This window comes from Mustela lutreola, chromosome 14 (genome assembly GCF_030435805.1).
Source record: "Mustela lutreola isolate mMusLut2 chromosome 14, mMusLut2.pri, whole genome shotgun sequence".
Classification (NCBI taxonomy): domain Eukaryota; kingdom Metazoa; phylum Chordata; class Mammalia; order Carnivora; family Mustelidae; genus Mustela; species Mustela lutreola.
Genome location: NC_081303.1, coordinates 3,284,900 through 3,306,004, shown reverse-complemented (window position 1 = coordinate 3,306,004; position 21,105 = coordinate 3,284,900). Strand labels below are relative to the sequence as shown.

General features: G+C 45.1%; 1 protein-coding gene across 1 annotated transcript in view; it reads right to left on the bottom strand.

Moving 5' to 3' along the window:
• FMO1 (flavin containing dimethylaniline monoxygenase 1) overlaps window positions 1-18,065 on the bottom strand; it is a 28,732-nt gene extending 10,667 nt beyond the window's left edge. Inside the window, exons 1-3 of the mRNA XM_059145300.1 lie at window positions 17,926-18,065; window positions 12,389-12,526; window positions 2,643-2,831 (exon numbers count right to left, since the gene is read on the bottom strand). Of these exons, the coding sequence (XP_059001283.1) occupies window positions 2,643-2,831; window positions 12,389-12,520 (321 nt within the window). The 5' untranslated portion in view covers window positions 12,521-12,526; window positions 17,926-18,065. The remainder of the gene's footprint in view (window positions 1-2,642; window positions 2,832-12,388; window positions 12,527-17,925) is intronic.
• Between the last annotated feature and the right edge of the window lie 3,040 nt (window positions 18,066-21,105).

Here is a 21,105-nt window from a genome sequence, read left to right as displayed (position 1 = left end):
ACAGCTGACATTTGAAATGTTCTAGAGCACAGACTCACCATAATTAATAAGCATAAACTTAGAAATTGAATCGACTTATCAGACTAACCATAGTTTTCTGGATGCAAGTTTTCTAAGCTTATAGTTGTGATGGGGTATTTAAGAGAAGTGATGAGATCCAAAAAGTTTGAATGATTTTGCTCAAATTCTCACAGTAAATTATAGAACCAAGAACTATGATCTTTCTGTTATGTATATATCTCCAGAGCTGTGCTTCAATAGAGATGTGGGTAATATAAATTGAAAGCATAAATTTGGACCTTATGAAAGGTCCTATAGATATGTTGCTGAAGTTTTCCCAGATCCAGAGAATGATTGGAAAATGCTAACTTTATGGCCTGAATGTTCTGGAGGAGTTCAAATGTCAGTCTATTTTTTTTGTTTGTTTGTTTTACTCAAGTATGTATATATGTTTATGGGTGCAGGGTTCTGATTCAGAAAATATGTAAAATAAATGTACAAGTCAATCCAAGAGCATAAATACTCTACTGACCAAGAGACTTTGCTGCCTGTCTTTTTTCAGTTTTCAGAGAAGACAGGCATCTCAGGTCTTTCCTAATGGGGTCACTGTTTGGTTTATAATATTTGAAGCACTTGTTGGACTCCAACATTTGTATTAGGAACTCTTTCTTTTTAAAATTTAAGTTTTCAGTTAATTAAAAATTAATTGATTTCAAAATAGAGTTTACTTTTGTCTTAAATGTAAGAACTAGGGTTGCCTGGGTGGCTCAGTGGGTTAAGCCTCTGCCTTCGGCTCAGGTCATGATCTCAGGGTCCTGGGATGGAGCTCTGCATTGGGCTCTCTGCTCAGCGGGGAGCCTGCTTCCCCCTCTCTCTCTGCCCCTCTGCCTACTTGTGGTCTCTGTCTGTCAAATAAATAAATAAATAAATAAATAAAATCTTTTTTTTTTTTTTAAAGAACTATTTGTAATTAAATATTTGGAATGCACAGGAAAGAAATCTCTTATGTGTATATCCTCTTAAAACTTGGGTGAAAATCTAGCTTTAATCATTTCTTTTCCAATTATTCTAAAATAGACTTGGGGTAGCATGTAGTAAAGGAACTTCATCAGATTCAGGAACTCTGATGCATTAAAAATATTTCTGAGAATCATATCCATTCACTATGATAGTGTTTCATTTTTACTGTATCCCTTGCAAGATAAGGAAGTGGAGTAAAATACTCTTTGGAAAATGGGAATACTTTCATTTTACCCAATTTGGTTGAAATATAGTTGGCATACAACATGTGTAAGTTTAAAGTATATGATGTAATGATCTGATAAATGTATAGTATGTGTAATGCATAAATGTACAATGTATAAGCTGCAAAATAATTGCAACAAATAGTAAGTCTATTTCACACCCATCACTTTGCATAGTTATAATTCTTTTTCTTGTGAAAAGAACTTTTAAGATTTACTCTCTTAGCAACTTTCAAATCTATAATACCATGAACTATATTCAGCTATAATACCATGAACTATATTCACCAGAACTGATTTATCTCATAACTGGGAGTCTGTACCTTTTGACCGTCTTGGCCCATGTCCCCCAGGTGCCACTCTTCACCTCTGGCAACCACCAATCTGCTCTGTTTCTAAGAGTTTGGTGATTTTTTTTTTTTTTGGTATTTCTTTGACATTTCACTTAGCATAATACTCTAAAGGCCCATCCATGTTGTAGCAAATGGCAGGATTTGCTTCTTCTTTTATGACTAAACAACATTCCAGTGTGTATGTATGTGTGGGGGACATTTTCTTTATCCGTGTACCCATCGGTGGACACTAGGGCTGTTTCCCTGTCTTGACTATTATAACTAATACTGCAGTGAACATGCGGTTGCAGGCATCCCTTCAAGGTACTAGTGACCTGTTGGTTAGTACCTTTAAGGTTGTGAATACGAATCTTACTTACGGCTAATTTTGGTCATTCATGTTGCTTTCAATTCCCTAGAAATTCCTTACCATCCCCGTCTGTAGCAGGGAGAGGGGGAGGTAGGAGAAGGAAAGCACATGGATTGTCCTGTTTCTTGGGGAGGAAAAGAATGGGGAAAAAGAGAGTGTATTAGTTTGCCTCTGTCCTGTCTTCTTTCTGTTTCTGTTCTTGGAAATGGGGAGGGAGGGGGAGAAGACCTGTGAAAAGCGCCATATTCAAAGATTTTTCTATTCCCAAGGATGTCTAGAGAAGATTTCCTTCAGATAGTGAGGTCCTTCTGTGTATGGGCCACTGCACATGTTTTTTTTCCTATGAAGGGATGCTCAAGAAGAGAGGAACCTAGGGACTGGTAGAAGTCATCAATGTCCCTATGTGCTTTTGTCCCAAGCAGCGAATGTGGTTTGATATTTTCAGGTCCCTTTGGGTTCTTGGATGAAATTATGACAAACTAAAAATGTATACGTGTGAATTCTTACAGAAAGTACCCACCTCCACTCTCCGATTTACTTAGGGTGGGTGTGAGTACGAGGGGAGGAATCCAGCCCCGTGTCCTCAATCTTGCCAGTTCACGATCTCATCTACAGAGCCAAGGGCGAGGCAATTGAGAGAAACAGGAAGCAGGTAGGCAGTACTTTTTGACTACTGACTGATGTTTCGTGTCTTACCTTGAACTGAATGTATTCCAGAAGGTTGAACCGGTTTGCATACATTTTGAGGTATTCCAGGAATTGAGAATTTGGCACATAGTTTGGATAATCTTCTGGGAATGGAAAGTCTGAGTAACAAGACATCTCCTTGCAGCTGTTGGAAACCACAGACTTATAGAGGCTGGCTCTGCCTTCTTCAACATGCTCCTGCACAAACAGTGCACACACGTGAGTGTGTATGGATTTGTGCACGTGTGCACACATGAGGAATGGATGTTAATTTTTAGGCATTTTAAACATTGACAGAGATTAAGGTTACCCTTTCTAATGGGATTTGTTGTCCTGCCCTTGAGGTAGGGTGAACACGGAACACTGAATTTTATGACGAGAGTTGTAATTTCATTCGTTACATGTTAACAAACCCAGGATGAACTCACCTGTCCAGATTCACACGGCATTACTGCAAAATACCGGAAAATATGGAAATAGACCAGGAAGTTGTGTCTGCATGATGGACAGTTGCTAGGTAGTTTGGTTTCCATGGGCGTTGTTGAAAGGACTATGCAGAAGGGGGTTCAGATCAGGAAGGAGTTTGCATCTAAAGCTAAGGAATTTGGATTTTATTGGAAGGTGATGGCAGTCTTCTGAGTTTTTAATGAGGAAGTGATTCCGGTTACATTTTGAAAAGATAATTCCTGTTCTAGAAAAGATGAAGGACAGAAGTCTGGAAGGGAAGGGTGGTGAAGAGCCTGAACCAGAAACCCACTCGAGCCATGGCTGAAGTCTGAGGCGGTGGTGTTGAAACAGAGACGTGGAAACTGAGGCAGTAGAAAGACAGAAGGCGCAGGATGGGGCAGCTGTTTGGATTCAGGTCTTGGGAGAAGAAGCAGGTCAATGTTGTCCAGACTGGCTACTGCGTAAGTGGTAAAAGATTCATTTCCCTCCCCCAGTTTCGACCTGAATAAATGGCAAATATCAGGATCTTAGACAACTCCCACCAGGTTGAATAATAAGCAGTTTTGGTACATGCAGTCATTAATATACATGACTTCTGTCTTTGGGATGTATTATGAAGGGTATTCTGAGTTTAATGGTGAGCTGGTCCTTAGTATTTTAATATTATTTACCATTTTGGTTACATATAGTTGTTTTTTTTCTAAGGCAAACATAAACGTCACACGTGGAGGAGGGCTCACTTTGTTCTCTCAAAGGATGTGAATCTAGATCTGCATGAAATGTGTGGTGATTACAGTGATTACAGATTACAATAAAATTGTAAACACATCATTGTGGGTTTTTTGTTTTGTTTTGTTTTGTTTTTTTACATCGTTGTGGATTTGGTTAATGTTACCAATCTCATCAGCTCATCAGTAATGAGTTCACTGTATCTTGCTTGTCTGGGGCTCCCCCTCTGACAGTCTTTTTGTCCAGAATAAATCTAGAAAACTGGAATCTAAAGACTTCTGGGCAGGGCGACTATTTATTTATTTATTATTATTATTATTATTTTAAAGATTTTATTTATTTATTTGACAGAGAGAGATTACAAGTAGGCAGAGAGGCAGGCAGAGAGAGAGGAGGAAGCAGGCTCCCTGCTGAGCAGAGATCCCGATGCGGGACTCGATCCCAGGACCCTGAGACCCATGACCTGAGCCGAAGGCAGCGGCTTAACCCACTGAGCCACCCAGGCGCCCCCAGGGCGACTATTTAAATCCTGCTCGTTTATTCTGCCAAAAGAGCTAAAGCAGTGTGACTCAGAGACGACGTTGGCCCAGCAAGACAGAGCTGACTTGTTCATTAGCCTCTGTGACAAGCGACGGACAGAAATTGAGAGTAAGCATCTGGAAACTTCCACTGCGATAATTCGCCATTGTTCAGTATCCAAGCATGTGGACTCCTATGTGTTGAATGAGACTCGGGTCAGTCTCCGTTTTGTCTGGTCCCTGTGAGGAGGGCTCTAATGGTCGAGTTGTGTCCTAGTCATGGGCAGTGGGACTATGTTAGTGAAGTTTTAAGGTTAGTTTGAAAATTGTTATCCAAAAATCCATACAACTTGTCATTTTCTTTCTTCGGAGGATAAATGATATTGGAGCGTCTGGGTGGCTCCGCCAGTTAAGTGTCGAACTTGGGCTCAGGTCATGATCTCAGGGTCATGGGATCCAGACCAAGGGTGGGCTCGCTGCTCAACAGGGGGTCTGCTTGTCCCCTTCTCTCTGCCTATTTCCCAGCTTGTGCAAGTTCCCCTCCCTCTGCCCATTTCCCATGTGTGCACTCTCTCTCTCTCAAATAAAATCTTAAAAAAAGAAAGATAACTGATGTTTAGTTATAACCTTAGAGAATAAACTGGCTACTGATAAAAGGTTGAGAATAATTTTTGAAAATACAGCCCTACTTGCTTCATTTTGGAAGGCAGTTACAAGAAGGTCCTGGGGGCAGCTGGGGGGCTCGCTCGGTTAAGTGGCTGACTCTTGATTTCAGCTCAGGTCATGATCTCAGGGTCGTGGGATTGAGCCCCCGTGTCGGGGTCTGGGCTCAGTGTGGAGCTGCTTGAGATTCTCTCTGCCTCTGCCCCTCGCCCCCAGCCCGTGCTCTCTCTCTCTCACTCTCTCCAAAAAAAAAAAAAAAAAAAAAAAAAAAAAAGTCCTAAACTTCCTGAGATTGCTTTAAAGTTTCTTCTTCCTTTCCAATCAATGTACCTTTGTGAACTGTTTCTCTCCTTATGTGTGCTCTTAGGCAAAACTTAGAAACAGTTTAGATACACAGTATTCTTTGAGAAGAGCATGGTTTTGCCTCCAGTCCAGATTAGATACAATAACAAGCAAGAAGCTAATTTAATGGTCACATTAAAAACTTTAAATATTGGAGAGTATGTGCTATGGGGAGTGCTGTGAAATGTGTAAGCCTGATGATTCACAGACCTGTACCCTGGGGCTAATAATATATTATACATTAATAAAAATAATTTAAAAATCTTTAAATGTTAATATGTCCAACACATACTAAGAGTGTGCCTCCAGGTGTTTCATATGGAGATTACTCCACACACCATGTTTTATTTGGCTAAAAGCCGCAAGTGTAATAGGGACTTTCTATTTTAATTGCGTACGTATACACTTCCAAAGAAAAAATGGGCCCACCATTTGGAATTTTTAAAAATTTGTACATTTAATGACATTTGCTGAATTTTATTTTATGTCTTTTGACTCTATATGACTTTTGAATTTATATTTTGACCTTTTTCTTCATTTCATTTTCACTGTTTTCATAGTTCCTTTTTTACTTTTCTTACAAATGCAATTGTATATACTTGATTGAAAATGAAACAACAAAACATGAACTTGATTCTTCTCCACAGTTTGAGAAGCACAGCTCTCTAGTTAGTGTTCCTTAACCTTGTTAAGAATCACCTGGAGAATCTTATTAACATGTAGATGCTGATTTAGTAGGTCTGTGTGAGCCTGAGGGATTTTTTTCCTTTAAGATTTATTTAGGGGCGCCCGGGTGGCTCAGCGGGTTAAAGCCTCTGCCTTCGGCCCAGGTCATGATCCCAGAACCCTGGGATCGAGCCCCGCATCGGGCTCTCTGCTCAGTGCAGAGCCTGCTTCTCTCTCTCTCTCTCTGCCTGCCTTTCTGCCTACTTGTGTTCTCTGTCAAATAAATAAAAATAAAATCTTTAAAAAAAGATTTATTTATTAGAGATAGAGAGAACGAGGGCGAGAGCACAGTGTCCTGGTGCGAGCAGGAGGAGGGCGGCGCAGAGTGGGAGGAGGGAGAGGGAGAAGCTGACTCCGAGCTGAGCACGGACCCCTCGCTCTGAGATCTCTACTTGAGCTGAAACCAGAAGTTGGATGTTCAACTGGGACTGAGCCACCCAGGTGCCTCAGGTCTGAGATGCTGTATTTCTTTTTTTTTGTTTTTAATATTTTATATTTTTAAAAATATTATATATATTAATATTTTATATTTTTTAAAAATAATTTTTATTATTAACATATAACGTATTATTTGTTTCAGGGGCACAGGTTTGTGGTTCTTCAGGCTCACACACTTCACAGCTCTGAGATTCTCTATTTCTAACAAATTCCCCTGCAGATGCTTTTGGGCCGGGGGCCATACTCTGAGTAACAAGGTTTTAGAATAGTCCTACCAACAGGAATGTGGTGGAACATACACACTTTAAAATTTTCTGGTAGTCATATTTAAAAATTAAATTTAAATTTAAAAATTTAAAAAAAGAACCAGGTGAAATTAATTTTAACCCTGTACTGTGTTTAATTCACTCTATCTGAATTTTATACTTTCAACATGTCATCACTATAAAAATTTACTAATGAAGTACATTTTATTCTTTTATGCATAGCAAGTTTTTCGAATACCAGTGTATTTATGGTACTTCTCAATTCAAATGCTAAATGTGAATTGTAAAAGGGTATTCATATATCCAAATTGTTAATGAATATACTTAAAAGCGTTTCAGTAACTGAACTGAGGATTGGTTTTAAAATTAAAATTAATTGGAGTGCCTGGGTGGCTCAGTTGTTAAGCGTCTGCCTTTGGCTCAGGTCATGATCCCAGGGTCCTGGATTCAAGCCCCGAATCAGGCTGCCTGCCTGGCGGAAGGCCTGCTTCTCCTTCTCCCATTCCCTCTGCTTGTGTTCCCTCTCTTGCTGTGTTTCTCTCTGTCAAATAAATAAAATCTTTAAAAAATTAAATTAAAATCAAATGAAATAAAAATTTCCATTTTTAGCCACGTCAACCAATTCCATGGTTCCATGTGGCCAGTGGCTGCCTTAGTGAATAGCAGAGCTTTAAATTTGAAGCTGGGTATTAAAACGAGGTTGGTTTGATTTAGTTAAAAGCGAAGTTCCTTCTGGGTTATAGGAAGAAAGGGAATAGAAACAGCTGTAAAAGGGCGCCTGGGTGCCTCAGTCATTAAGCCTCTGCCTTCAGCTCAGGTCATGATCCCAGAGTCCTAGGATCGAGCCCCGCATCCGGCTCCTTGCTCAGAGGGAAGCCTGCTTCTCCTCTCCCACTGCCCCTGCTTGTGCTCCCTCTCTCTGTCTCTATCTGTGTCAAATAAATAAATAAATAAATAAATAAAATCTTTTAAAAAAGAGAGGGAAACAGCTGTAAAATGGAGATGCAAGAGGAAGCAGGAGGGAAGAACCTATAGTCTATAGAGGAAACAACAGCTCTGAACGTTCTGGGCCAGTTAGGCCACAGCTCCCTTACTGTCCTCTGGCATCTGGGAGCATGACGTAATGACTCATGCTCGGTTAATACCATCAATGTCTAGTTAACGATAATAAAAGTCTAAATTTGGAATATAGACTAAGAGGAGTAGAGATGTGCATAATACATATTGTAAAGATATCCATAAAAATGGGTCAAAAACTTTCAAGTATGTTGGAATGGCATGTTTCAATAGCAAAGAGTAATGGGGCTTGTGAGGTTGGATAAGCCAGTAACCATGTATTTACGCGAACTTAAAACAGATGAACAAAGAAACATAAATAGAAAGGAAAAAAAATAAAACCCCACAACAACTGTTTTGTAAAACTCTGGGAGATGTAAAGGCAAGAGGAAGGAAAACCTTCCAGGCAAAACTGAAGCCTATCTTGGAATAATGTATCACAGATGCTAGCTGAGGAAGAACCATAGTGCAGAGTGGAAACTTGGCCCTGGGGCTGGCGTCCAAGACCACCTCTTTGCTCTTGTCTCTCTTTCTTCCCACCGATTCTTCTTCCTGGAAAAACACATGGTCTGGAGTGTTCAGTTTATATATAGAGGGTATGGGTCCGTGCCCCTTCTGAATGGTTTGCAGCTCCTGGGCCTTCCCCTCCTGTGTGTGCCTGTGGCCCCAGTGATTCCCAGGCCTTGCTGGGATCTCGGGCTGCATCATCCCTGTGTGGGTCTGCCAATTGCCCTGGTACTCCAAGGAGGCAAACACATGCCTCCTGAGTTGATGGGGCCACTGGGGGAAAACCAAGCGGGAGGAGAGGAGGGAGGGTCTGTGGGCAGAGGGCGAGGCGAAGCGCACAGAAGGCTTCTGGCTGCCTGGTCCATTTTGGTCCTGCAATATACTGGGAAGGTCGCCATCATTCACTAGGACACCTGGTGGGATCCCATGAACAGTCTAGAATTAGCCTGCCCATTCTTGAGCCAGACTCTGGAAATGCCTGTAGTTCTTGAGAGCACACAGCCCAGATTCAGACTGCCTGGGTTCATCTTCAAGCTCTCCATTTGTAGTTGGGTAACCTTCGGGATTTTCTTAATCTCTCTGTGTCTCAGTTTCTTCAGGTATAAATAGGAATAGTAATATCCCATAGGAGAACTGAAACGGTAGCTGTGACGTGTTTTCTGCAGCGTCTGGTAGACTCTCAGTAAATCTTAATGGTCATTCGTATCATTCTCCCACGATTACTACAGAGATTCACTTTCTCAAGCTTTGGGTCCTTCAGAGAGGATTCTAGGCAATGGGAAGAAAGCTTTGTCAGGTCAGAGGTCTCCCACTCCTCATTTTAAAAATTATTAATTTATTAACTAACTAACTAATTAACTTTTTTTTTTTTTTTTTGAGAGAGAAAGAAAGCACGAATGAGGGGAGGAGCAGAGGCGGAGAGAGAAAGAATCTCAAGCTGGCCCCATGCTCAGCTCAGAGCCTGATGTGGACCTCGATCTCGGGACTCGACCTGAGCGGAGATCAAGAGTCAGACACTTAACCAACTTCGACATCCAGGTGCCCGTCCCCATCCTCATTTACCGATAAATGTAAAATGATAATAGAAGTCACTCGTAAATAGAGACATTCTCTCCCTACAAGACGTTCCCGCCTCTTGTTCTCCAAGAACAATCATTTCCTCCTTTTCCCTCCTTTGAGCAGCCGGAATCCATTTTCTTTGTCTCCTTCTCCCCCCAGTGAGAGGCAGAGAGAGTCTCGCAGGAGGACAGTGCCCCGTTCTTGGATCTACAGCCCATGCGAGCTGTGAATACTCAGAGGTGATGTGAGGAACCCCCAAGAGGATGGCGGCCTCTCAGGTGCACCCCCGTTGAAACATAATAGCAGTTCAATAAATGTTTCTTGAATGTATGAATGAAAGGAAGCCTACCAAGACAATTGAGGTCTTAGAAATAGCCTTTTAAAGAAAGACCAGAAGAATTAGGTTTACTAAGCCTAAAGAAGAATTAACCGAGACACTTGTTCAGTGATTTAAGGGGTGAAATTTCCACACCTTCGTTACCCTCATTGAATTTAAAAATATGTGGTCCATAAGGCACACAGTTGGGGCTCAATAAATGTTTGTAGAATAAATGAAAGGATGCATGTGCAGAGGAGAAGACCTTGATGCACATCAAGGAGGAACGTCATTCCAAGGAGGGTGATCAGGTCCTAGACGATGTTTCAGGGTTGTGAGGAGACGCTGAATGTGTTCCTACCAGTGGCATATAATTCCCTCGAGATGACCCCAGTGTGGTTCTATAGGAAAATCATCCCCAAGATCCCTTCCTGTACTAAGATTCTCCAAGAGTATTATTAATTGTGAGTGATGAGGGAATTCCTCACATTTTATTCCTTCCATATTACTTTATAATTGAGGTAATCTGTGTGTGGTGACATGAAACTTATTCCTCAAGAGCCTAAGAAAGTCGGTTGTAAACTAGACTTTCCATACATACCTCCAGCCCCCACTTGAGTTCGTGGACAGAAGTCGGGTCTTTTGCTTTTAAAGATTGCCACCCCCTCCCACCCCCACGAATAATGGCCTTTTTTTCTTTTTTTTCTTTTTTTGGCATTGCAACCTTTGTCTCTTTCCTTTTTGCTTTAGGCTGTGGCAGCTGCAAGAGACAGAACTGAACTGAGTGTAGTGGTTTATAATCTCTGGAATCTTTGGCGCGCCTTCCTGTTTGGAAACGGAAGTGGTCTCCATAGGTGTTTTCTTGGGTTTCTGCAGATCGCTTGTCTGCTTCTGCAGGATGGCCCCTCCTGCCCGGAACAGGCACCGTGGACCTGCCCGTGAGCTTTCTGGTGAGCACAGCCCTTGCTAGAGCAGACACTTGAATCTGTGGTTTTGAGCTCGGCCATCTGCTTTGAGCACAGAGATAATGCTGACCGAGCCTGTGTGTGTGTGTGTGTGTGTGTGTGTGTGTGTGTGTGTGTATACGCACGCGCATGCGCACGCAGGCTGGGGCAGGAGGAGGAGGATGGGACGTCTCTAGAAAGCGTAGGACGCCTCCCTCCCTTTTTCGTGTCCTCCAAGGCGCTTGTGCATTTGACCTGCCTGAGGCGGGCACAGCTGGATCTGGACCACATTCCTCTTGCTCCTTAGATCAGTGACTTTACGTGTTAATAACTGCGTGTCCGTGACCTGTGGCAGGTGCATTTTTGTCCAGTAACCCCAGGTTGCTGGACTCTCTTTTGCTTTGACTGTTCAGCCAAATAAGTCTGCTAATTACCCTGCTAGCTGGGAAGTTTCATCCTGCAAGCCAAATCCCAGCTCTGGCAGATCAGTCCTATTTGTCTTAAGTACAGGTTAAGAGGGCTTCGGAGGCTCCTCAGGGCAGGTGTATTGTGCCGGGTGAGCAGCGTCTTCAATGGGCACCGGAGGGGAGGGTGACAGCACGGGTGTTTGGTTTCTGCTGCCCCAATGGAATGTATGGACTTTGAAACATGGGAACAGATGTGCCCTCTCCCCCAGTGCCCTTGGGGAGGTTTCTGCGTATTGATAGTCACATTTGGTGGTTAGACACATTTCAGAATACACAGAACTTTCTGTGAGCCAAGCTGGCCTATGCTGGGACAACCGTATCTGTCTAGTTAGTTCGTCGCTTCCTGGAGCTTTGCTCGCTGAGATAGAAACTATTTTATTCAGTTGCAAATTCCAAATTCTTGTCTTTCTCTTAGCCCCTATGGGCTCTGAGGCCTGGATGTCCGCCACCTTGCTCCTGTTCCCTATTCCTGCCGGCGTTCTTGTCCGCGCGTGTAAGGCTCATGGGAAGTGTTCTTGCTTTCTTGAGGACGGCAAGGAGGGGCTTGGGAGCTCTGACGTGAAACCCTAACCCTAACCCTAACCCTAACCCTAACCCTAACCCTAACCCTGGGCTTTCTCGTCCCCTCTTCTCCTGCCCACTCTCCTCTCCTGGTCCGACCGCAGTCCCACCGAGGGGATGCTGCTTTCTTCTGCTCAGGGAACAAAAAAGGCTCCAAACTCACATCCTTCACTTGAATTGTTCTGGGCCGACATTGGGATTGCCTGGATTTAGGATGAGGTTAGAACTCATCCCGCACGAGCCCGGTGTGGTTTCAGCTCAGACGGGGCAGGACGGGGAACAGAAGCGGGTCGCGCAGCTCAGTCCCAGACAGAGGCCCACAGTCCCGCACGGACCGCGTGGTGCCGGGCCTTGCTTCACACCTGCCCCCCGGGTCTGCTCCTGCCCCCGGGTCTGCTCCTGCCCCCGGGTCTGCTCCTGCCCCCGGGTCTGCGCTGGCGTGGCCCGTCCCAGCCACTCCGTTCGCTGCCGCCCTTCGGGGCGTCCTCTCTTGCCCTGGGCCCCACATGAAGTTTGTCGGGGGGCTCGTGCCCGCCCCTCCCCCGCTCAGGCTGGGCGCAGCTCCTTTCTCTTATCAATGTCTTTCGCGCTCCTGGCTCCCTGGTCCGCGGATGCTTGTCGCCCTTCCCCCCGGAGGGCAGGCAGCCTTATGAGAGGAATCCAAGCTCTTTTCCCACCCATGGACACTTCGCAGAGCCGCAGCGACCCCTACTTACGGTGAATCTCCACAGCCCCCCGAGGTCGTCGCTCCTCTCGAAGCAGGTGGGCTCCAGTCCTTCCTCCAGGCAGCACTTGACGGACGCCAGGCCGCTGACCCCGGCTCCCACGATCGCCACCCGCTTGGCCATGGCCCCCTGTGTGGGGAAAGCACAGCTCGGCTGTTCAGTCCCAAGCGGAAGCCCCGCCGCGACCTTGGCTGCGGCCGCCAGGTTGGCTCCCCTCAGTGCCCCGGAGCTGTCCCCGGTGTGCACGTGGGGGCCGCAGGCCACGGCTTTCACCCTGCGCTGGGCGAGCTCCGGAGCGGCCGCGGCGTCGAGGGCCGGGAGGGATCACCTCGTCAAACACCTTTTTAAATAAACTCGAAAGCAGAGCTCCGGTTGCTGTGGTGACGAGACACCACGGCCGTGGCGGAGAGGACCTGGGACTAGGAGCCCAGCCCCAGTGGCCACAGCAGGTGTGGCTCCAGCAAATGCTTCCCTGAGCGGGAGCCGGCCCCGCGCAGCCCGGCCCCGCCCTGCTGCCACCTTCCTCTCGCTGCGGCTGCTGGACCCGCGCCCGCGGAGGGGAGGCCACGGCCAGCGAGGCGGTGTGCGGACACGCCTCCCTCCTCTCCCCGCCAGATGTGGGTCCACCCCAGGGAAGGTGGCCCTGTCCCTCCTGGCCCAGGTGGCGCATCTTCTGTCCCCGAGCCACGACAGAATGCCGGGAGGCCACATGGCACGTTGGTTCAGCGACCAGGCTCTGGCAGGGTGCCCGGGTTCAAGCCAGCCCCCCAGCTCCGCCTCGTGATCTTGGGCAAGTTAGTTAACCCTCCGCGGACCCTAAAAATGGACAAAGCGGTGGTGGTTTCCTTGTGGTGTTTGGTGAGAATAGAGGGTGGGACACACGTCAGCTGGCGTAGAGCCATTCCTGGCGCGCCGCGGTGCCCAGTGACTGGGAGCTGTTGTGTGGCTGCTCAGAAAACAAAACCAGTGTCCTCTGCTGCCTCGGCATCGGTGCGCCTCTGCGCTTTTAATTCCATACGTTCTGGTCAGCACATGCACGCGCAGCACTAAACCACACGGTTTTAGGTGTTGCCCTAGTGTGTTTTGGGGACAGTTTTATCTCCTCAAGTGAGTGAGTGTTGAATGCACATGGGTCACCCAGTAGATGCTTTTCTCGTCCTGCAGATGAGCTCTTGCCGCAGAACTGGAGATACATTTTTGCTTTTTAGGACTGGGAACCTGAGCGGGGTAGCTCAACTCTCAGGAGGTCCCCTGCTTGCTCTCTGCTAGGTCCCTCTGGCCAGGGAAGCACCAGGAACGTAATACAACAAGTTCTCCAGAAATAGCTCTTGAATGAAATGGTAAGCCCCATTTCTTCCAGGTGTTAAATAAAAGGGTTGCAGGACTGATTGCTTCCCAGTAGCAACTCGCTCTGATTGCCTGGGGAAGAGCCGGTAGATTCCTTATAGGGGAAGTCATACTCTAGGTCCTGATGCACACCCTACAGTCACCACCTTATACAGTTGTCCTCTCCTGGGGTCCTAGAGAAGTAAAGTGACTCCCACATTTAGAGAGGCAGCTGGTGTAATGGAGTGAGCGTGGGTGTTGGGACCAAACACATCTGTGTCAAATCCCGAGTAAGAACCAGTGTGCTGTGTTTCATTGACTAGGGTGTTATAGCTTTAGGGACATACTTGGAATGAAAGCACCAAGCTGATTCTGTAGGAAGAAAGACACCTGTACCATTGTATGTCAGTGACACTTCAGGAATTAATTTAGAGAGAGAGAGAGGAAAGAAAGAGGAGGAGAAATGCATCCATTCCAACAGTGAGCTGAGTCAGAAGGAGAGCCAGCCAGGGACCTGGCTCCCTGTGAACTAACCTTGGGCAAGCAAATCAATTGTACTGGGTTCCCTCTGCAGAAGAGGCTACTGTGAGAGCTCTTACTCCAGGGGCCTGGCGCAGTTCTGTAAACATTTACCCATAAACATTTGAAGGATCATTGCAAACAGAAGGATTAGATTTAAGGCCAGTGGTGCGACTGAAGACATTAGATGAAGGCAAATTTTAGCTTAATATAAGTACCTTCTAGTATCTCAGGCTCTGATATTTGTTCAGACAGAGAATGTAGGATGATTTTGGAGGGAAATATTCTAAGTAGGAGATTAGGTAGAGTGGAATCAAATGATGTATAGGGTTCTTTCAACTCCGATTCCGTGATTCATTCTAATTAGTTCAGCCATCAGACACTCAGTGAGGGGCTTCTGTGATCCTAAGTCCTAGGGAAGGTATTGGAGCTGCAAAAGATGAATGAGGTGTGATGCTTTCTTTAGAGTTGCTATCACTCTAGTGGAGAAGTCAGACGGACAGATAAATCATTACAATATTCTGTGTCCCGTGCTAAGACAGAGACGTGTATCGCGTTCACATCGCAATAAAAGCATGAAGCGAAGAGGCTTCTATTGTGAGTTTGGGACGGTGGGAAATCAATACTGAGGAATTCTAGTTGCTTCAGGGTTTAAGCATGAAAAGAACACCAGTGGGGAGAAGACGGGGGTACGAGCTCCAGGGACATCAGTAGGAATAGGGGCTAGAGATGGTCGATAGAGGCCTCTGTCACCACTCAGGTCCACAGTGAGCTTGCCATCCTCTTGATACCTACACGAGGTAGCATGTTCCCTACAAGAGACGCTACAATGGTGCAGGTTCACTGCATCATGTCCATTACTCTCTCTGCTTAAGGCTATGCGTTTCCCCAAAACAGGACATTTTCTTTGACTCATCTCCTATTTTCCCTTCTTCTTATTTTCTATGGTAGCACACTTGGACTGGACTCGTAGTTTCATAAATTCTTGGCAATAAGTTGATTCCCTGGTGGGTAAATGAATGAATTCACCACCGTGTACGCTTTGCAATAAAAAAAATGAATTGAGCAAATATTTACTGGGAGCTAATATCGTGGGTCAGAGCTTCCTTTCTCCAAAGGACTTTCTAGCAAATTCACAATAAATAGAAATCCTCTCTCTGGCCATCACTGTAACCCAGGGCAGACCAGAGGCAGCCAGCCTTCTCCGAGCAGTGTATCTCCTCACAGGACCGCCAGGAGCTGGGAGTCAGACCTGGGTGTGAAGTTCAGTGCCGGTCTATTACCAGCATATGAGTTTAGGCAACGGATCTGTTTCAGTATCTCAGTTTCCTTTTCTCTACAGTGAAGCTAGAGGTAGAACCTGTTCTAGGAATGTATCCGCTAACATATTAATAGCACTGAGCTGAGCATGTAGGACATGGATGTTACTATGTTATTTTTACAGCTCTAGGAGATTTCTCCTTAAACTGACACTTTTGTAGATACCTACCCTGACAATATTGGGTTTATTGACAGAGACAAAGTTGCAGAATATTTGGAATCAGGGCTGTTAGTGTAAAATAGAAATGTGTATCTGAAGGTTGTCTTCCAGCAAGAGAAGGAAACGAGTAAGGAAATAAAGAGAAAAAGAAGAGCACAAAATGGGCTTCAGGTCACCATCTTCTTTCCTTCCTTCCTTTTTTTTTTTCTTAAGACTTTATTTATTTTTTCATGAGAGACAGAGAGAGAAAGAGGCAGAAGGAGAGGCAGGCTCCGAGCTGAGCAGGGAGCTGGATGCGGGGCTCGATCCCAGGACCCTGGGATCATGACCTGAGCTGAAGGCAGAGGCTTAACCAGCTGAGCCACCCAGGCGCCCATCACCTCCTTTCTTGCAGTGTTCGTCTGATTCACAGCTGCCTGCGGTCTTCCCAGGGTGTCAGTGGAGTAGTTCCCATGTTTGTGAAGGCAAACTTGCAAGACTACGTGAACACAGCAGCGCACAAGGTAGTCGCTGCCTTTCCGTGTTGGGAGCAAGGAGGTAGAGTATGGGTGATTACATGAAACCAAAGTGTGATCAAAAAACTTTAAGTAGGGGCGTCTGCATGGCTCCGTGGGTTAAGCGTATGCCTTTGGCTCAGCTCATGATTGTGGGGTCCTGGGACTGAGCCCCACCTGGGGCTCCCTGCTCAGCAGGGAGTCTGCTTCTCCCTCTACCCCCTCACTCGTCTCTCTCTCTTTCTATCAAATAAATAAATAACATCTTTAAAAAAATTAAAAAAATTGCCCTCTTTTATTCCAGACAGAGTGATCAATGACACTGTAGGCAGTTTTACTAGGGCGGAAAGGACACTAAGGCCACTGATTACTGGGGGTCTTTTTACTTGCTAACACAAAAATAACATAGAAAACGTTGTTGCTCCTTATATAAATATTTGGTAAAAATTGGGCCATTCCTTTGTTGCAGGGTTCTAAAGAAACATTATTTTAATGAAGAAAGCCCCCTCGAAGCCGACTGAATCTAAAATAAATAAGCAATCAAAATTAAGAAAATATAACTGAATTGACAAAGTAGGTCTAGTCACTGGTAGAAAGTGAATTCATTTTTTACGAAGTAAGTTTAACAAGTAAATAACAAGTAAAATAAACTAAGCAACAAGAAATTGCTAAGTGAGTCGGGAATCCCTGCCTGTGCGTCAAAGTTCCCAGTTTTTAACCATGGGGGTTAGAAACTTGTTTTCTTCCTGGGCATTATCTATACTGCTTCCTTTACTTCAAAAAAGTGAAGTGCAAATATGTGAGTTACCGAGGTCAAATGGAGTGTCCAGGTGGGTTTCCTAGGACAATGCGGGGGTCAGCCTATGAGGCTAGGCCTGCCATTCCCCAAATGGTATGCAGAGGTTCTCCAAATTATTTTAAAATAGCGAGAAAAGCACATTTAAAAAAATATTTATTTATATGAGAGAGACAGAGCACAAGCGGGGGGAGAGGCAGAAGCGGAGAGGGAGAAGCAGGCTCCCCACTGAGCTGGGAGCCAGAGGTGGGACTGGATCCCAGGTTATGGAGATCATGACCTGAGCCAAAGGCAACTGCTTAAGTGACTGAGCCACCCAGGCGCCCCAAAGCACATGTTTTTTGAGTGAGGAGCAAAAGCAGAGGTAGTTGATAGTTGAAATGTGTACTGAATTCAGCCAGGAGTGGGGTTAACACAAGAGATCTGACAATAGATATTCAAGAAGCTTTGTCATAGTGCATAGGTTGGAGAATTTTTTTTTAATTTAGAGATTTTTATTTTATTTATTTGACAGAGATCATAAGTAGGCAGAGAGGCAGGCAGAGAGAGAGGAGGAAGCAGGCTCCCTGCTGAACAGAGAGCCCGATGCGGGGCTCCATCCCAGGACCCTGGGATCATGACCTGAACAGAAGGCAGAGGCTTTAACCCACTGAGCCACCCAGGTGCCCCTGAGTGGAGCATTTTTAACCACAGGAAGAAGGACAGGACACCGATATAAATTAGATTCTAAAGGTGGGTTACCTCTCTCTCCCAACTTTACCAAAGACAACTCCCCAAGCCATGTCTGACACTGTGTTAGGAGGGATTACATCAATGGAAGCACTTAGGAAAAATTACGGATTTTTCTTTGTATTAGGAATCCAAGTTTTTCCTTTTGATTCACCGCTTACTAATCTACCAGCAGTGTACTTACCAATGTGTGCAGAAGACTTGATGATATCTGACTGTACGGTCCCTTTGCAAAGACTCCGGCTTCTAACACTCTCTGTACTTGGGAGCAGGGAATGGTTTTATACTTCCTCCCGGGTCACAGACTGAGCGGGGGCCTTTCTGCCAGGGTGATTCTGTCCTGAAGCACAGTAACAAAACAGGAAGAGTGTGGGCCCCTCCTCCCTGACTCAAAGAAATCGGAGATTGCATTGGGTCACTTACTTTATGTGCTTGGAATTCTGACAGCTGCTGTCACAAGTCGGACTCTGGAGCTTGTAGAGATTGAAGTGGATGAGCCGGTGTCGGCCCTGGAGTCCCCAGCACGCCAGATGCGCTAGGTCTAAGAGATAAGGAATGTTATGCAGAATTTGGGACCTAAGGTTAGTCATCGTTTACATTTTAACCTTATTAATGGCAATAGTGAAATGCTAAGAGAAATGTTGCCTGGTGGGTGATGGTGTGGAGAACAAAGGTAAAAGAAATGTAAGAAAATTAAATTTCCTTGCAACTGAGAGCCCACTGACAAGTGTTTGAGACGGGCAGAGTGACCTTCCTCTGGGCACTCAACTGCTTCACCTTAATATTTACTGGAGGCAAAAGGCACCTTAGCTTGACAGTAGAACGGATCCTGTAAGTCTTCCTTAACGTATAAAAAAAATCCCTCTGGGGGCCCTGGGTGGCTCAGTCTGTTACATGTCCTGTCAATCTCAGTTTAGGTCATGAGTTCAAGCCCCACGCTGGGCCCTGCACCGGGTATGGGGTCTACTAAAAAAAAAAAAAAAAAAAAAAAAAAAAAATCCCTTTGGAAACTTCCTTTCTTTCTACTCCCCCAGATATATGTTAGCGACCGTCCTCTCTGCTCATGGGTTCTGTCCCCATGCTGTAATAAAACCACTTTCTGAACAGATGTTGCAAGAATTCTTTTTTGACTGTTCACTCCTGGACTCCAACATTTCACATCACGTGACATGACCTTCAGACCCACACATCCCCAGAAAAATAGGAACGAACTCAAGGAGCCACAGCAGCATCTTCATTGTTCATCAGTTTCAGTCTCCGACGCGAGAAAATACAGTAAGACAATCAGGTCAGCAGCTGCTATACCGAAGACTCACTTTTTGAGGGTTTCGTCCGTTTCACATTTAGAGAGAATTGTTGTTTTTAAACTGTACATCACCCACATTGTCCAGTTCATCTTTAAAAGCCTTTTTTAAAAAGTGCAGATGATTACCCAGACACTTAGGAAATATAACAAATATGTGGGCAGGTCATGACCTTCGGTGTCACAAGTCCTGGCCTGGTGTATTGTCTTTAGCAGTTGTTACAGGAGAAATCTTGGGAAAATTATAAAACTTTTTGAAGTTTCAGTTTCCTCCATTAAAATAAATATGGTAATGCCCCACTCAGACAGATGTGGTTGGCTTTAGAGGAGAGAAGCCACGCAGTCTTGTCCGTGCACACGGTGATGGCTGTGATGGTGGCAACGGTGACATTACCTTAAGCCCCTTAAGCCCCCCTGTTGCATCACCACTTCCTCATATCAGGGAGATCATATGATAGTTGTCTTTCTCTGCTTGACTTATTTCGCTAAGCATGATATGCTCTAGTTCCATCCACATTGTCGCAAATGGCAAGATTTCATTTCTTTTGATGGCTGCATAGTATTCCATTGTGTATATATACCACATCTCCTTTATCCATTCATCCAGGTAATGTCCATTCATCTGTTGATGGACATCTAGGTTCTTTCCATAGTTTGGCTATTGTGGACATTGCTGCTATAAACATTCGGGTGCACGTGCCCTTTTGGATCGCTACATTTGTATCTTTAGGGTAAATACCCAGTAGTGCTATTGCTGGGTCATAGGGTAGTTCTATTTTCAACTTTTTGAGGAACCTCCGTGCTGTTTTCCAGAGTGGCTGCACCAGCTTGCATTCCCACCCACAGTGGAGGAGGGTTCCCCTTTCTCCGCATCCTTGCCAACACCTGTCGTTTCCCGAGTGGCTAATTTTAATTTTCTTTGATGGCTTGTGAACTCCCCAGTGGCTCTGCTGTATCTTCCTTGGACGGCACAGCAGTCAAGGACATTTCCACCCCAACCTTGTTTTGTCTCCCTCACTCCGAGGCAGACTGGCCTTGCTCTCCGATGACTCTTCCAGCCTTTCCTGTACTTTCCCTATTTTCTCACACAGGCATTTTCCTTAATGAAGTTTTCCATGTTCAATCTCATTTTGGCATCTGTCCTGGATTACAAGAATCTAATCCCAGGAGATTTTTTTTTCTTTTAAACCTCACTGATCCATAATCTGATCGTAAGGCAGACGGGACAAGAAAGTGAGTTACGGTCTGTGTAAACGCATTCTGCCTCCAGGAAATGGCCAACAGCTCTGCACTGGGGGCTGCGTGCCAGCAGCAGCATCTTCCAGGGTGAAGGACCGGTTATAAGAGAAAGTCTTCCTTTGCTATCCTTACTGTAATATGAACACTGGGTTCTTTCTGTGTTAAGCTTTTGAAACCTTCATTATTAGAAATTTTGTTACATGTCACAGTCCAAGAGTTTTATTTTATTTTTTTTAAGACTTTCTTCTTCTTCTTTTTTTTTTTTTTTTTAAGATTTTATGTATTTATTTGACAGACAGAGATCACAAGTAGGCAGAGAGGCCGGCAGAGAGAGAGAGGGAAGCAGGCTCCCTGCTGAGCAGAGAGCCCGATGCAGGACTCGATTCCAGGACCCTGAGATCATGACCTGAGCTGAAGACGGTGGCTTAACCCACTGAGCCACCCAGGCGCCCCAAGAGTTTTATTTTTTGAAATATATTAATTTTTCTGGAAAGAGCAGATGGGACATATTTGGCTTTTGATAAGAAAAACGGAGCAGCTATCATAGAGAGAAGGGTGGTTAAGAGGACGGGTTAGTAAAGGGATCATCACAGGGAGAGACTTGGGGGGAGGGTGATAACTGGTCAACATCCTCTGCAGGAGAACCCTGTGAAGGGCAGAAGCACCGGGGCTGAACTGCAGGGGAATTTGGCCCCGAGAACTGAATGTGCGCAGGAATGTTCTCGGGAACTTGGCAAGACTGGGCATTGTGGTGGAGACCCTCATTCAGCAGGTCTGAATTATTACTTCGTTTGTATTTTAAAAATCTGCACTTCTACGAGC